The 19,349-nt window shown below is 35.2% G+C and overlaps 1 protein-coding gene and 1 long non-coding RNA gene across 10 annotated transcripts in view; both read left to right on the plus strand.

Moving 5' to 3' along the window:
- The window catches only part of LOC147841212 (uncharacterized), a 1,204,737-nt gene that overhangs the window by 571,555 nt on the left and 613,833 nt on the right, over positions 1-19,349 (plus strand). The window lies entirely within an intron of this gene.
- The window catches only part of sipa1l2a (signal-induced proliferation-associated 1like 2, genome duplicate a), a 288,056-nt gene that overhangs the window by 201,235 nt on the left and 67,472 nt on the right, over positions 1-19,349 (plus strand). For 8 of the 9 annotated variants that reach the window (XM_087279788.1, XM_087279790.1, XM_087279792.1 and 5 more), the window contains exons 13-15: positions 8,407-8,562; positions 9,756-9,865; positions 12,064-12,146. In XM_087279788.1, the coding sequence (XP_087135914.1) occupies positions 8,407-8,562; positions 9,756-9,865; positions 12,064-12,146 (349 nt within the window). Of the gene's footprint in view, positions 1-8,406; positions 8,727-9,755; positions 9,866-12,063; positions 12,147-19,349 lie in introns of all 9 variants that reach the window. The other variant, XR_015506408.1, reaches the window with a different exon arrangement.

Here is a 19,349-nt window from a genome sequence, read left to right on the forward strand (position 1 = left end):
TATATATATATATATATATATATATATATATATATATATATATATATATGTATATATATATATATATATATATATATATATATATATGTATATATATATATATATATATATATATATATATATATATATATATATATATATATGTATATATATGTATATATATGTATATATATGTATGTATATATATATATATATATATATATATATATATGTGTATATATATATATGTGTATATATATATATATATGTATATATATACATGTATATATATATGTATATATATATATATGTATATATATATATATATATATATATATATATATATATATATATATATGTATGTATATATATATATATATATATATATATATATATATATATATATATATATATATATAGTGCATCTGCATAAAACATATGAATTGAATGCAGTTAATCTTTGTTAAAGGTAAAATTCCCTTAATTCTTGTATGCTTTAAACTCACCTATATAAAAACCGTAACAGTCAGGTACTTGGACTCCACAATGGCTAAACTTTGTAATTAATCTAAAAATGACATACATTTCAAATTGTGCTGGTCACCTATAATCCCTGCTTGACATTGAAGATCTTGCATTGTGTGTATTGTGGTTGTGCACATTGTGATGTTTATGCTGAAACCATATACAGTTGAAGTCAGAATAATTCGCCCCCCTTTGATATATATATATATATATATATATATATATATATATATATATATATATATATATATATATATATATATATATATATATATATATATATATATTTTTTTTTTTTTTTTTTTTTTTCAAATGATGTTTAACAAATCAAGGAAATTTTCACAGTATGTTTGATAATATTTTTTCTTCTGGAGAAAGAAAAAAAATGGTTTTATTTTAACTAGAATGAAAGCAGTTTTTCATTTTTTTAATAACCATTTTAGGATAACTTGCCTAATTACCCTGACCTAATTAAGCCTTTAAATGTCACTTTAAGCTGTATAGAAGTGTCTTGAAAAATATTTTGTCAAATATTATTTACTGTCATCATGACAAAGATAAAATAAATCCGTTATTAGAAATGAGTTATTAAAAGTATTATATTTAGACGTGTTGAAAATATCTTCTCTCCAATAAACAGAAATTGGGGGAAAAAATAAACGGGCTAATAATTCAGGGGGCTAATAATTCAACTGTAATGTGCAGCCATAGATCAGTAAGTGAAAAAATAACTAGGAAAAGTCCGTCTGCATGCTTTCTGCATCTGTGCACAGTGTGTGTTCTGCTTCTGCTGGTGTTGTGTTGTGTTTCCAGCACCCCTGGCATATTTACTGACCCAGAACTTCACCGATTCTGCTCTCTGTGTTTGGTATGCAGGCGATACACCTATCAAATGCGGTTTGTTATAATGTGGTCATTTGTTCTTACTTGGAAGCCCCTCGTGGTGTTGATGACCTTTCCAGACTCTTCTGCAAGACCGCATGTGGAGAAATCTGTGCGGCGCTTCAGTGATGCCACTGGACATAATGCAGTAGAACTATCACTAAAAACACCTTAGCAAACACCCGACAGTGATCTGGCAACGTCTGCACATGCAAAGACCTCCTGCAGTTTTTACTAAGGATTTACAGACATTAAAGTGTTTGGCAGGTACAGCTGAAGACAAAATTATTAACTCTAATTATTATTAGAAATTGTAATTCTTTTAAAACATATGTCCCAAGTGTTGCTTAATGGAGAGAAGATTTTTTCAACACATTTCTAATCATAATAGTTTTAATAACTCATGTCTAATAACTGATTTATTTTATCTTTGCCATGATGACAATGAATAATATTTGACTTTATTTTTATGATACTAGTATTCAACTTAAAGTGACACTTAAAGGCTTAACTAGGTAATTTTTTTTTATTTATTAAAGAATAAAATCTAGTAAAAATATTCTAATAATCTGCTTTTATTCTATTGGGGCAAAAAAACTAAATAAATAAACAATGTATACAGTTGAAGTCAGAGTTATTAGCCCCCTTTGATTTTTTTTTCTTTTTTAAATACTTCCTAAATGATGTTTAACAGAGCAAGGAAATGTTCACAGTATGTCTGATAATATTTTTTCTTCTGGAGAAAGTCTTATTTGTTTTATTTTGGCAAGAATAAAAACAGTTTTTTATTTTTTAAATTTTAGGCTTAAAATTTATAGCCCCTTTAAGATATTTGTTTATCAATAGTCTACAGAACAAACCATCGTTATACAATAACTTGCCTAATTACCCTAACCTGCCTAGTTACCCTAATTAACCTAGTTAAGCCTTTAAATGTCACTTTAAGCTGTGTAGAAGTGTCCTTTCCTTCTTGCAGATCCTCTCTAGTTCTATCAAGTCGGATGGTAAATGTTGGTGGACAGCCATTTTTAGGTCTCTTCAGAGATGCCCAATTGGGTTTAAGTCAGGGCTCTGACTGGCCATGTGAACAGCCACGCTTTTTTTTTACTACTGAGGTCAATATTAGGGCCCCAGTATGCTTCAAACTAAATCAAAAACAGAACTGAAAGAACGTAGTTTCAAGAGTTCACACTTAGCTGATGATTGATTATTGACCTTATTCTCCGCAGACGAGCGGGCGCTGCCATTTGAATCTTTTTGGCACGAGACTTCCAGTCTCATTCACTTCCATTCATTTTTAAACATTAAAAACTGCTTGTTTCGCTGTTTGATGTTGCAAACTGACATTTCCTTGTTATATTATTCTACTTGGTCTGTATAGTCATGCACACATTTGTTTGTAGAGCAAGTAGTTTGACCGTTTTTGCCGTTTATTATTCCTTGTCATTTCTCCCATAGGCGACTGAAACGGAAGTTCTAAGACAATCGCGAAAACAGGAGCACTTCCGCATTTTAAAATAAGGTCAATAAATCTTGTTTGGCATGCTGTCCTGGAAGAGAACCCTGAGCTCATTAGATCCTCGAGCCAGGGGCTCGCTTTTGTTTGTAAGACTAAAAGATCTAGATCTAGAGAAGTGCCCTGCTGGAGTAACTATTGAATATAAAGAGGGTATATGGTGAGCCAGTGTTGTTTCCGCACGGATAAACTTCCGGTGACTTGTTACTGTGAGTTTTTTTTCCATTTTATACGGTTCCTGTTACAGCACCGATGTTGTAATGTCATTACAATACAATCAGTTAAACGGACTTTGGCATTCATTAAGTTGCTCAAGTGTAAAACAAGTCAAAAAGCCGTTAGCTCAAACGCGCCAGTCAGAATCTGCAGGATATTGCTCCATTGAATATACTGGGGTAAAATAAATGCTCATATTATAAAGACATGACAGGGAAAAATGTAATTTAATGCAGTGCTTCTTGTACAATCTGAGACCCACTTTATATCAGATATCACTCAGTCAGTGGAGATTGTTGAATTTTAAAGAAAACAGACCTTAAACGCGCCGATTTTTACATTGACATACAGTTCACTGGAAGCGGTTAACCCAGGTTACTGGTAAATTAAAAAGTCCTATTAGCTTACTTCGGCATATACCCTAGTGATTGCTCTTACGAGATAACTATTAAGTAGGAGCATGTCTTATTAACTAGGATTAGTCAATTAACTAGCGTTGCATGTTTTTTTTTTTTTGACTGTGGGAGGGGAAAATCCGGTGGAAACCCACATGAGCACGAAGAGAACGTGTAAAATCCGCACAGAAGTGTCAGCTGGCTTGGTAAGGACTAGAACCAGTGACGTTCTTGCTGTAAGGCAACAGTGCTGGGCCACCGTGCCACCCATCTAGAAAAGGAGGAGGAGGGGTGGAAGGGGGATTCTTCAAAACGAAGATGCTGTTATATGGAACTTGGGGTATTTATAGGGGTCCTTGGAATTATCTGATTGGTGAATCATGAATTGAATAATGCGGGGCTGGCTGCAAGCAACCATAAGCACATGATCCTCTCGAAATTAGTTCATACATAAACTTCACTTCGAACAAAATCTGGCCAAAGTGAAATTCGCTTTGAGCTTTTTTTTTTATTGGCTACAGAACAAACCTCTGTTGTCCAATGGTTTTCCTTAATTAACCTAATTAAGCCTTTAACTCGTGCTTTAAGCTGAATACTAGTTTCTTGTTAAACTTTTAAAATCTCTAATAATTGAATCATTTTAAATCTAGCTAATCATTAGTCTTCAACTGTACATCTGTCATCATAGTGATGTTTTCTATTCTAGTATGCATCTTGCCTGGTGCGTTCGTGATGCACAAATACACTAGCCCTGCAGTGTGTGTGTATTCTGCTCTGCGCATTGTGAATTGAGGCTGACGTCAGCCTGTTATAGGAGACGAGGTGAAATCCCCCTCATTCTGTGTCTGTGGTTTTGGAAGGTGTATGAGATGCGTGCGTGGAGAATGAGATGCTTATAGAGTCACTGCTGGTTCCCATTAAGCTGGCGGACGAGAGGAAGCAGAACAGCTCTGCGTTCATGTGTTCATGGCTCATACTTTCATGTGTGATTGGATCATTGGTAGACAGTTTCTCAGTGAGGCATCATTAGTGGAGGGCTGCGGATGTGTTCTGTATAACACATTGCAATAGTACCTGTATTATGTTTAGTGACTATTATGCATCATTAAAGGGATAGTTCCCCCAACAATTCTGTTGTCATTCTCTCACTCTTGACTTGTTCCAAACCAGAATTATTTACTTCTGTTAAACAAAAAAGAAGATATTTTGAAGAGTGTTGGAAACTGATAACCATTGACATCCATAACAGGAAAAACAGACACTATACGCTTTCTAATATGCAGCAATATATGCATTAATAACACAATTTTCAAGTGTGCATTGATATATGCATTAATAGCACATATGGATTAATATATGTACTATGCATAAATATGTGCATTAATAATACCTTTGTATGGATTAATGTATGCATCATTTACTATGTTTTAAGTAGCAAATATGCATAAATGTTTGCAAAAATAATGCATCAGTATCTTTTTTAGTATTGGTAATTTGTAGTATGCACTAGTAATGAATGCATTGTAAATTGCATCAATATTTGCATCAACACCACTATTTTCAAGTATGCATTAATGTATGCATCAGTAGATCTTTTTTGTAGTATAAATTAATGCATGCATCAATTAAACAGTACCATGCATTAATGTATGTATAGATAATGGAATTTTGTAGTATGCATCAGTACTCTAACTGCTTTTTTGATGCATCAGCAGACTGTTTTTGTGTGCGTCAAGTTTGCATCTATATGGCTTTTCTAGTTTGCATCAATAAAACATTGGCTGTGTCCGAAACTACTAGTCAGAAGGTACCGCATTTGATTTTCAGTACTACTCGGTCGCTAGAAAAGTACATTCTATACAGTATGAATGTGAGAAGTATGAATAGAATTTGACATACTACATTCGCCATTTTGTCCTGATCACATGACCTACTTGCGTCAGTCGCGTCGCTTCATTCGCGGGCATAATGGGATAGCACGGCGTACATGGAATGCGCACTTCAGAATCTCACCGGAAGTAGTAATTCATCCGGGTGTTCTATGAGTTCTATGAATTTGGATTTTCAAGTATGCACTAATGTATGCATCAATTACACAATGGTATTTTGTAGTATGCGTAAATAAAGGTATTTTGTAGTGTGCATCAAGTATGCATCTTTAAGGCTTTTCTGGTATGTATCAATCCAATTTGTGCATATTTTGTAGTATGCATTAATAATGAATGCTTGAATAATGCTATTTTGTAGTATGCATCAATGTATGCCTCAGTACTCTAACTGCTTTGTTAATGCGCTTCACTCGCGGGCATAATGGGATAGCACGGTGTGCATGGATTGCGCACTTCAGAATCTCACCGGAAGTAGTTAGTCATCTGGGTATTCTATGAATTCTATGAATTTGGATGTACTACTCGGCTTGCTTACTGATTTTAGCGTACTATGAAGTATGGAAGTATGCGGTTTCAAAAGCAGCAGTTTGTATAATATTTTGTAGTATGCATTAGTAATGAATGCATTAATAACGTACTGTAATTTGCATGAATATTTGCATCAATACCACTATTTTCAAGTATGCACTAATGTATGCATCAATTACACAATGGTATTTTGTAGTATGCGTAAATAATGGTATTTTGTAGTGTGCATCAAGTATGCATCTTTAAGGCTTTTCTGGTATGCATCAATCCAATTTTTGCATATTTTGTAGTATGCATTAATAATGAATGCATCAAATATGCTATACTATGCATAAAGGTATGCTTAAATAATGCTATTTTTTAGTATGCATCAATGTATGCCTCAGTACTCTAACTGCTTTGTTAATGCATCAGCTAACTTTTTATGTGCATCAAGTATGCATCTATAACGCTTTTCTAGCATGCATCAATAAAACATGTATAATATTGTGGAGTTTGTGTTTTGTAGAATGCATTAGTAATGAATGCATTAGTAACGCATGGTAATTTTCATCAATATTTGCATCAATACCACTATTTTCAAGTATGCATTAATGTATGCATCGGTAATCTATTTAGAAGTATGGATTAATGCATGCATAAATACTAGTATTTTATAGTATGCATAAATAATAGTAATTTGTAGTATGCATAAACGCATGCATCAAGTATGCATCTATAAGGCTTTTTTAGTATGCATCAATAAAACTTTTGCATATTTTGTAGTATGCACAATATTTTGTAAAATCAAATATGCTATACTATACATAAATGTATGCTTAAATATTGGTATTTTGTAGTATGCACCAGTGCTTTGCTTTTTGATACATCAGCAGACTGTGCATCAAGTATGCATCTAGAAGTCTTTTCTAGTGTGCATTAATAAAACAAGTATAATATTTTGTTGTATGCATTAGTAATGAATTTCTTAATAATTTGCATGAATATTTGCATCAGCACCATTTTCAAGTATGCATTAATGTCTGCATCAGTAAAACTGTTTTGTAGTAAGGATTAATGCATTCATCAATTACACAATACCATGCATAAATAAATGCATAAATAGTGGTATTTTGTAGTATGCATCAGTACACTGCTTTTTTTTATGCATCAGCAGACTGTTTATGTGTGCATCAAGTATGCGTCTTTAAGGCTTTTCAACTGTGCTTCAATAAATGTGTATACTATTGTGGAATATGTATAATATTTTGTAGTATGCATTAGAAATTAATGCATTAATAATGCTTTGTAATTTGCATAAATATTTGCATGAACACCACTATTTTCAAGTATGCACTAATGTATGCATGAACAGAACTATTCTGTAGTATTTATTAATGCATGCACCATTTACACAATACCATGCATTAATGTATGCAAAATGTATTGTGTGTATGGACATTTTGTAGCATGCATCTGTACTCTAACTGCTTCAATACAATTTTTATATGACATTTTGTAGTACGCATTAATAATTAATGCATCAAATATGTTATACTATGCATAAATATATGCTTAAATAATGGTATTTTGCAGTATGCATTTATGTATACATCAGTACTGTAAATGATTGTTAATGCATCAGCTAACTGTTTGTGTATCAAGTATGCAACATTAACTTATTTTTAGTATGCATCAATAAAACGTGTATATTTTATAGTAAGCGTCAATAAAGCTGGTTGGTAGTTTACATCAGTAGCACTATATTATAGTATGGTTCAAGAGTTTTGTAGTATGCATCAGTAACACTATTTTCTAGAATGCATCTGTTTAGTAGCGTGCATGAATACTTCAATAACAAATACTGTACTACAGATTTGTAGTATGCATCAGAAACAGTGTCTGAGTGTGCATCAATTTGTATTATGTATCAATAGTGTTGTAATGTGCATTCATAATTCTTTCCAGCGTGTATAAATGTAAGCATGAGTACGGTTATTTTATAGTGTGCATCAGTCAGTCTATTTTGTATGCATAATCAGGTTGTAATAGTTTCAGTTGATTTTCAAAGCACATTATATTGCATTTATTTAACCTCTTATGTGCAGATGTTCACACCGGGGTCATCTTCTGTATCCATGGAAAACCCAGCAGCAAATATAAAACAGATTTAACAAACAATTGTTTCAATTCATTGGGAAGCGTCATAATCTGTGCTCCTTTATGTCGGATTAAAGTGATTGATGCTTAATTTATCAGTGCACAATGGCCTAATTATCCATGGTGCTTTGCAAAAATGTGCGTCAGATTTCATCATTCAAGAATGTCATCATGCTAGAGGAGATCATATTGAATTTTAAATGCAATCTTCACATGAAGGTCTCTCTGAACACTCACTCTCTGTAGGGAGCAGACGTCTTGAACCGCTTGTCAGTCTGAAATCTGTTGCTCTCGCAGTGTTGACTTGACACACATGTCTTGTGTTGTGTGTGTTCAGGAATGTTCAGGATGTAGAAAACCCTCAGATGTCGTCGTGTAGCAAAACAGAGGCGTCTCAGCATTACCGCAGTTCACCCAGTAACCAGTCGTCCTCCAGTGATCCCGGACCCTGCGGCAGCGCCAGCTGGAGCCAGCAGCATCCACCATACGATGGGTAACACACATACACAAAAAACAAACGATCACCGGCCACTTCATTAGGTCCAACTGCTGATTAATGCACATTTTTAATCAGCCGATTACATGGCAGCAACTCAATGCATTTAGGCATGTAGACATGGTCAAGACAATCTGCTGCAGTTCAAGCCGAGCATCATGGTCTGAGTATTTCAGAAACTGCTGATCTACTGGGATTTTCATGCACAACTATCTCTAGGGTTTACAGAGAATGATCTGACAAAGAGGAAATATCCAGTGAGCGGAGAATGGCCAGACTGGTTCCAGCTAAAAGAAAGGCAACAGTAACTCAAATAAGCACTCGATACAACCGAGGTCTGCAGAAGAGCATCTCTGAACACACAACACGTCCAACCTTGAGGCGGATGGGCTACAGCAGCAGAAGACCACACCGGGTGCCGCTCCTGTCAGCTAAGAACAGGAAACTGAGGCTACAATTCACACAGCCTCACCAAAACTGGACAATAGAAGATTGGAGAAACGTTGCCTGCTCTGATGAGTCTCCATTTCTGCCGACACATTCGGATGGTCGGGTCAGAATTTGGTCTCAACAACATGAAAGCATGGATCCATCCTGCCTTGTATCATTCAGGCTGGTGGTGGTGGTGTAATGGTGTGGGGGATGGTTTCTTGGCACACTTTGGGCTCATTAGTATCAATTGAGCATCGTGTCAACGCCACAGCCTACCTGAGTATTGTTGCTGACCATGTCCATCCCTTTATGACCACAGTGTACTCATCTTCTGATGGCTACTTCCAGCAGGATAACGCTCCATGCCATAAAGCTCAAATGATCTCAGACTGGTTTCTTGAACATGACAATGAGTTCACTGTTCTCAAATGGCCTCCACAGTCACCATATCTCAATCCAATAGAGCACCTTCGGGATGTGGTGGAACGGGAGATTCGCATTATGGATGTGCAGCCGGCAAATCAGCAGCAACTGTGTGATGCTATCATGTCAATATGGAGCAAAATCTCTGAGGAATACTTCCAGTACCTTGTTGAATCTATGCCACGAAGGATTAAGGCAGTTTTGAAGGCAAAATGGCTTCAACTTGGTACTGGTAGGGTGTACCTAATAAAGTGGCCGGTGAGTGTACATACACATACACACCCGCGTTCTGTGTGAAGATAGTTGTGTATTTCTGATGTGCGTCTCCTCCACAGGTGTCCGTCTCCTGTTCTCCACGAGCGCTCAGCTGAAGCCCAGGGCATGATGGGAGATGGAGAGATGCTAAGGGAGAGAGAGCCCACACTGGAGAGAACACGCTCCGCAGGTGACACACACTTAACACGCGAACACAAACCTCACATACAAAGACAGAAAGAGACATATACACACTCTCATGCACACATCCACAAATACATCTTTCTGCAATGATGGATCGCACACAATGTCATTGTAAAGTTTACACACGCACACACACACACACACACACACACACACACACTGCATGGTTTCTGCATGACAAATGTTAAAGCATACGCATTAGTATCCACTGCTGTATGGATATCTGTTATGTTAATGTACAAAATAAACAGAATTGAAGCATCGTCTTTTATAATTGTACTGACATGCAGCTGTGGTGATGAATTACAATGATTTTATTGTCTTTATTACAAACATGAACTGTTTAAAACTTGTAAAACTCATTCTTGAGGTGCTGATGATCACAGAGAGCTTAACAGATCTTTACTCTCAATTGCTTTGCCCATATCCTGTCTTGATGATTTGATTATACGCGTTAATATTGAGCAGAAGTGGGCAAACTACAGCCTGCGGGCCAAATGCGGCCCGACCCGCGAGTGAGTAATGCTGCTTCTAAGTGACGGTTTGGTTTCAGAACTAGTAAATTATTGATGCAATACAAGTGAACGCCATTTGATGGCAGTATTGCACACGGTACAATTAGCGCAACCAGTATAATAAGAACACACTCTCGGATATTAAAATGCACACAACCGTTAATGACTGAAAATGAGTCAGGCAAAAAAAAATTGACTCTGAATGTCGTGTGTTTAAGGAACAATGGACAACAAAATACTTCACCAATGTCGGACAGAAAGCGGTAGGTCTAATATGCTAAGAAAGTATTGCTGTTTTTTAAGACTACAACCTAAGGAGACGATCACACCGAATGCGCATTTACATTCCAAACACGTGATAAAGTCCGGCGCAGAGTGCGTTAGTTATGCGCTTATGCCGGTCCAAACGCTTAATACACACATAACGTACAGCAATACACACATCTTTACATATGAAAAAAAAATTAAGGATTAAAGAGTTACAAATATTAGGATTATTAGATTTGTGCATTTGGCGGGTTTTGGAGACGTCTGCATCACCATATGGGGCATAAGAACGGGACGTGCGTTTGGATATAACTCAGTTGTTTGAGCACACTTCATCATTATTGTTCCTTTATTCGTTTCTTAAAAAATTAGAACTGATTTTAGAAATAGTTTTAAAACGAATCTAAACTAAATTAAATATGTCGGCTAATGGATGACTTCAGTGGAGTAAGTTAAAGAGGCTGAATGGAGGAGGCTCATTCTTTATCCTCACGCTGCAGGTGCTCTGTTTAACTGTTTTCACTCTAGTGAAGCGTTTAGCTTTTCCTCTGACAAAGTCCGTCATGTAAACAGCAAATGCGCCATGGCGCGACGCAACTGACTCTTAAAGGGAATGGGAGATGAGACTCTGATTGGTTTAATGCACGTTAGGCTCAAAACACACCAAGAACTCATTCGGAGAATAAGCACAACCCTGTTAGACAATTTGCCGGGACGCAGACTGTGTTTTTCCATCCTTAAAATAGCAAAAGTGGATTCAGAAACAGCGTTAATGCTTTTGTGTCATGTGCTTTAGACCAGTGGTTCTCAAACTGTGGTTACTAGTGGTACTAGTGGTACGAGGGCTTCCTTCTAATGGTACACGGAGGAATGAAAATTTATTAAAAATTATGTATAAAATATGACATATATTTTATATAGGCTATATTTCTGAGGTAATCTGCCAGGTTATTTAACTGTGCAGAGTTGTAGCTGCTTTACTGGGCCTACTACGCTACTGTATTTCAATGCTGCTCATTTTGGTGGTACTTGGAGAGACAGTTTTTTTCTAAGGTGGTACTTGATGAAAAATGTTTGAGAACCACTGCTTTAGACTTTGCGTCTAGATCATTAAAATAGAGCCCATTGTGTTTCTATCACTCTTGTATGACTGTGTGAACACACTATACCTGCACACAGTTCTGTCCAAACAGCTTACAGAAGAGGATTTTCATCATAGGTGCCCTTTAAAAGTCTATTTTAATTATTTATCCTCCAAGTCATACAGCCTTTATTATATTTACTTTTTTAAATGTCATCACTTCATTAATTTCTGATCTAAAATGGTGCTCTAGCTCTTGTGTTTGCCATAGTGAGATGATCTGTACATCTCTGCTCATCTTTTATTCTGGTGTTTTCACAGAGGCAAAGTGGCACGTTCCCTCAACCAAGATCCTCAACTCTCTGAAGGAAAGAGGAAAGGATTCGCCAAACAAGTTGACGCGGGTGAGTCTCTCTCACACTATAATCCAGTAAAAGCATGTTGTCTTTCAGGTCCTGTTGAAAGATACTTGATAGACAATCAAGGTCTCAGACATGCAAAACAGATTACTAACCTTGAAGTTAACATCAACTTGAAGCTGTGCTTTTTTTTTTTTTGTATTGTGATGCAGTTCCTAGAGAAACGAGAAATATTAAATGAGAAAACAGAGGGCGTGGCTTGTTTTTCTACTGCGAGCTGATTGGATGTGTTAAAGTTTCATTCAGAAAGAGTGTTTGGGGAGAGTCATTACAGTCATTACAGCCTAACAGACAGTTGAAGGGGCGTGGTCAAATATGTTAGCCACGCCTACTACCTCAGTCAAACTTAATCTGAGAATTGAACTGAAAGCAAACAGGAAGTGCATTTTTAGATTTTAATAAAAGATTACAAAGGGCAAACACGTTTTCTTTCTTAATGACATGCACAGATCATTTGTTCCCCTAAAACTAGCAATGCAAGCTAACAAAATCAATATGCTTGGTTTTGATTTCATGTGTACTTTAACACAGGCTCCTCATCTAGGTTGCCAAAAGAAATGTAAGTACCATGAATGAAAAATCATTTACACTCATGTTATTAAATAATTTCATGTCCCTGGCTTACAGCAGCCAAGTGAAAGACGTTGAAACCTGCAATGTTATCATGTGAGGAGATCACATTTGGGAGAATAAGTGCAATGATTATCATAATATAATCTGTACAACACATATCAAAACAATTGCGAAATAGCCCTCATGCAAACTGTAGACATTTAACATTATTTATTAAAAATACTGACTGAATTGTAAACAGTTGCTTCATATTAAACAATAAATTCTATAAAAGCAATAAATAAAAAATGAAACACACTGTAAATAGCAGAAAAATATGAATCATAAGGGAAATGCATTTCTACCAATTAAAATGTTACTGTAATTAATTATTAATAATAACAATAATAATAATAATAATAATAAAGCATTTTATTTATATTGAGCTTTTCTGAAACCCAAAGTGCTACAACAACAGAGAAATCAAGCATGCAATAAAATACAATGATTCAACATAGAAAGATTATAAAATATAAACACATTAGAATGATGCAGTCTTAAAAATGCAGATTTAACATAATTATTGGTCAAAAATACAATCTATTACAAAATTATATTATATTATATTATATTATATTATATTATATTATATTATATTATATTATATTATATTATATTATATTATATTATATTATATTATATTCTTTTATTTTATATTCTTATATATTATAATATTTGATATTATATTATATTATATTATATTATATTATATTGTATCATATTATATTATATTATATTATATTATATTATATTATATTGTTTTATATTGTTATTTTATATCATTTTATATTATATTATATTATATTATATTATATTATATTATATTATATTCTTTTATTTTATATTATTATATTATATTATATTATATTATATTATATTCTTTTATTTTATATTCTTATATATTATATTATTTTATATTATATTATATTATATTATATTATATTGTTTTATATTGTTATTTTAAATTATATTATTATATTATATTATATTATATTATATTATATTGTTTTATATTGTTATTTTATATCATTTTATATTATATTATATTATATTATATTGTTTTATATTGTTATTTTATATCATTTTATATTATATTATATTATATTATATTATATTATATTATATTATATTATATTATATTATATTATATTATGTTATTTTATATTATTTTATATTATATTATTATATTATATTATATTCTTTTATTTTATATTCTTATATATTATATTATATTATATTATATTATATTGCTTTATATTGTTATTTTATATCATTTTATATTATATTATATTATATTATATTTTATTATATTATATTATTCAAAATATTTTGAATTTAATGAGCTATGTAAAATACCATGCTTTATTATGTAAAATACCATGCTTATTTTACACAGCTATGTAAAATAAATGTAATTAATTCAGTATTATTTACATTTTAATTGTTATATGTGTATTGTTTTAAGTTGGTAGTCAAAGAGTAATCCCTAAAATTTAAAGGGTAAAAGTATCTTGTTGATGCTTCAAAAACAATTCAAATAAATAAATAAATAAAAAAGGTTATTTGACAGCAATTTAGGGCCAACTTGCACCAAATCAGGCTCTGCCTAAACACAGATGACGAGACCCAGTTCATTCAGAGGACAGAAAACCACTGACAAAATAAACCATTTGCTTTATTAGGGGCCAAGCACCGTAGGTGCGTAGGCACCTATTGCTTTCGTTAGTGTTCTTATTATTATTATTATTATTATTATTAGGGGCCAAGCACCGTAGGTGCGTAGGCACCTATTGCTTTCGTTAGTGTTCTTATTATTATTATTATTATTATTCTTCTTCCGTTTCTTCCGCCGGATTTGAATGGCAGCCCATATAGGCGTATGCGGGAAAGTTGTATAATTTGGCACAATGATAGAGGCCAGTATTAACATTAATCAGGCCAATTATGAAGTCTCAAAATCAAACTCTCTAGCGCCACCACTTGTCCAAACTTTCACATACGTTTATCATCATAACTTTTGAACCGAATGGGCTACAATCAAAATTCTTTTTTCCTCTGATTCCTTGGCTCAGTCCGATTCAAACCCACCCTATGACGTCATTTTCCGTCATGAATTTTTTCGCGCTATTTTAAATTTTTCGAAAAACCTATTTGATCGAACTCGTCCTAGGCCGTGTCTCCGATTTTCACCCAAATTGAATCACATGATCTACAGACCATGCCAACCAAAAGTTATGGAATTCAAGTTGATTAGACCAACCGTTTTCGTTTAACTTACGAACTAATTTAACGTAGAACTTGCAAAAATGGACTTGAGGCGATATCTCTGTAATGCATTCACCGATTTACACCAAACTTGGTGAGTGTTATGACAACTAGGATCTAAGGTTAATTGCGGAGTTTCGGCGCACTGCCCCCTAGTGGTCCGGAGATACTAAAAACTTGCTTTTTGGCTTATAACGTCTCAACCTTTCGTCCGAAACTCATGAAACTGGTCTCATTACATCCGGCAGAGCATGCCGAGTCGAATGATGTCTGATTTTCACAGGTCAGCCATTTTGGGCGTCGCCCATTTCGATTTTTGGCCAAAAATGCTATATTTTACCAACACATTCACATATCATTACAAAACATGGGATGCATCTTCAACCCCATGCCCTGAAAGTACTCAAAAACGTCTGGAGCAGCGCCACCTTATGGCCAAAAGTGCTTGGCCCCTTAATTGCTGCTTGCAGCTATATTTATTATTCTTCTTCTTCCGTTTCTTCCGCCAGATTTGAATGGCAGCCCATATAGGCGTATACGGGAAAGTTGTATAATTTGGCACAATGATAGAGGCCAGTATTAACATTAATCACACCAAACATGAAGTCTCAAAATCAAACTCTCTAGCGCCACCACTTGTCCAAACGTTCACGTATGTTTATCATCATAACTTTTGAACCGAATGGGCTACAATCAAAATTCTTTTTTCCTCTGATTCCTTGGCTCAGTCCGATTCAAACGCACCCTATGACGTCATTTTCCGTCATGAATTTTTTCGCGCTATTTTAAATTTTTCGAAAAACCTATTTGATCGAACTCGTCCTAGGCCGTGTCTCCGATTTTCACCAAAATTGAATCACATGATCTACAGACCATGCCAACCAAAAGTTATGGAATTCAAGTTGATTTGACCAACCGTTTTCGTTTAACTTACGAACTAATTTAACGTAGAACTTGCGAAAATGGACTTGAGGCGATATCTCTGTAATGCATTCACCGATTCACACCAAACTTGGTATGTGTTATGACAACTAGGGTCTAAGGTTAATTGCGGAGTTTCAGCGCACTGCCCCCTAGTGGTCCGGAGATACTAAAAACTTGCTTTTTGGCTTATAACGTCTCAACCTTTCATCCAAAACTCATGAAACTGGTCTCATTACATCCGGCAGAGCATGCCGAGTCGAATGATGTCTGATTTTCACAGGTCAGCCATTTTGGGCGTCGCCCATTTTGATTTTTGGCCAAAAATGCTATATTTTACCAACACATTCACATATCATTACAAAACATGGTATGCATCTTCAACCCCATGCCCTGAAAGTACTCAAAAACGTCTGGAGCAGCGCCACCTTATGGCCAATAGTGCTTGGCCCCTTAATTGCTGCTTGCAGCTATATTTATTATTATTCTTCTTCTTCTTCTTCCGTTTCTTCCGCCGGATTTGAATGGCAGCCCATATAGGCGTATGCGGGAAAGTTGTATAATTTGGCACAATGATAGAGGCCAGTATTAACATTAATCAGGCCAATTATGAAGTCTCAAAATCAAACTCTCTAGCGCCACCACTTGTCCAAACTTTCACGTATGTTTATCATCATAACTTTTGAACCGAATGGGCTACAATCAAAATTCTTTTTTCCTCTGATTCCTTGGCTCAGTCCAATTCAAACGCACCCTATGACGTCATTTTCCGTCATGACTTTTTTCGCGCTATTTTAAATTTTTCGAAAAACCTATTTGATCGAACTCGTCCTAGGCCGTGTCTCCGATTTTCACCAAAATTTAATCACATGATCTACAGACCATGCCAACCAAAAGTTATGGAATTCAAGTTGATTAGACCAACCGTTTTTGTTTAACTTGCGAACTAATTTAACGTAGAACTTGCGAAAATGGACTTGAGGAGATATCTCTGTAACGCATTCACCGATTCACAACAAACTTGGTGTGTGTTATGACAACTAGGGTCTGAGGTTAATTGCGGAGTTTCGGCGCACTGCCCCCTAGTGGTCCGGAGATACTAAAAACTTGCTTTTTGGCTTATAACGTCTCAACCATTCGTCCGAAACTCATGAAACTGGTCTCATTACATCTGGCAGAGCATGCCGAGTCGAATGATGTCTGATTTTTACAGGTCAGCCATTTTGGGCGTCGCCCATTTCGATTTTTGGCCAAAAATGCTATATTTTACCAACACATTCACATATCATTACAAAACATGGTATGCATCTTCAACCCCATGCCCTGAAAGTACTCAAAAACGTCTGGAGCAGCGCCACCTTATGGCCAATAGTGCTTGGCCCCTTAATTGCTGCTTGCAGCTATATTTATTATTATTATTCTTCTTCTTCTTCTTCTTCTTCCGTTTCTTCCGCCAGATTTGAATGGCAGCCCATATAGGCGTATGCGGGAAAGTTGTATAATTTGGCACAATTATAGAGGCCAGCATTAACATTAATCAGGCCAATTATGAAGTCTCAAAACCAAACTCTCTAGCGCCACCACTTGTCCAAACTTTCACATACATTTATCATCATAACTTTTGAACCGAATGGGCTACAATCAAAATTCTTTTTTCCTCTGATTCCTTGGCTCAGTCCGATTCAAACGCACCCTATGACGTCATTTTCCGTCATGAAATTTTTCGCGCTATTTTAAATTTTTCGAAAAACCTATTTGATCGAACTCGTCCTAGGCCGTGTCTCCGATTTTTACCCAAATTGAATCACTTGATCTACAGACCATGCCAACCAAAAGTTATGGAATTCAAGTTGATTAGACCAACTGTTTTCGTTTAACTTGCGAACTAATTTAACGTAGAACTTGCGAAAATGTACTTGAGGCGATATCTCTTTAACGCATTCACCGATTCACACCAAACTTGGTGTGTGTTATGACAACTAGGGTCTAAGGTTAATTGCGGAGTTTCGGCGCACTGCCCCCTAGTGGTCCGGAGATACTAAAAACTTGCTTTTTGGCTTATAACGTCTCAACCTTTCGTCCGAAACTCATGAAACTGGTCTCATTACATCCGGCAGAGCATGCCGAGTCGAATGATGTCTGATTTTCACAGGTCAGCCATTTTGGGCGTCACCCATTTCGTTTTTTGGCCAAAAATGCTATATTTTACCAACACATTCACATATCATTACAAAACATGGTATGCATCTTCAACCCCATGCCCTGAAAGTACTCAAAAACGTCTGGAGCAGCGCCACCTTATGGCCAATAGTGCTTGGCCCCTTAATTGCTGCTTGCAGCTATATTTTATAATTGAGCTGGTTAGTTGGCCGGCCAGCGTGAGGCGTTTGTTTATATACGCAACTGTATGTTTATAGATGCAGACTCATTTATAATCCCACTGAAGCCCCTCAGGGAAAGTTAGCGTCAGATTGTGGTTTACTGTGGTCAGCCAGATTTACACTTCACATATGAAGCGTATAATAATCACGCAGCACAAGTGGAAACAGATCCGGAAACTTCTCCAGCTCCTCTAAAGTAATGAGGGTGGACACTAACCAAGTATTTTTATTTCACTACCATACTTAATTATATTTTTAATTATCTTTATTTTAGCAGAGGATTTTTTTTATTTTAGAAAGGTTTTACTTTTACTCCTTTATATTCCAAAATAGTGTAAATTTCATTAAAAGTTCAAAGTTATTCATCATCCTCTGCTCAGAGATGTTATAGTGGTGTTTGATTTTGGAATTTGCTTAACCTGTTTAATCGGTTCACAAATTGGACTGAATAATTCATTTGTGAATTGGACTTCTCCGATCACATGTTCTCGAGTCAACCGGTGTGTTCGACTTCATGCAGCCAGATCGATCGCAATCTGTCTTAATGAGGTGCATGCTGGTTAGAATTTTTGTTCGGATTGACGCTCCACCAACCCACGTGACTGTCACATGTGGCATCAATGTACCGCGACAGCGCTCCGAGATCAGACATATTATTCAGCCGGAGCAGCGTCTGAAGAGCAACTAGAGGTGCTGAGATGATGACACCGTTATTACACAATTGGCTGAGTTCACAGTATGACAACAACCACGTGTGTTTCAGGTTTATTATTGGACAAATTCCGATTCACAAATTTAAAAACAAACAATTCACTTTTCATACCATCTCTATCTTGTACACAACATGCTTATTAAAAGACTAGAAATATTTTAATGTAGTATCATCTGTTCTTAAATAAGTTGGTTATAAAGGCTGGATTGTTTGCACAGGTTTATTTTCAACCTTTTTATACAGACTATTTACTGCATTCAGTCCCATGAACAATTTAAATGGTATATTTTTGTGAAT

Source organism: Danio rerio, chromosome 13 (assembly GCF_052040795.2).
Source record: "Danio rerio strain M-AB ecotype USA chromosome 13, GRCz13ab, whole genome shotgun sequence".
Classification (NCBI taxonomy): Eukaryota; Metazoa; Chordata; class Actinopteri; order Cypriniformes; family Danionidae; genus Danio; species Danio rerio.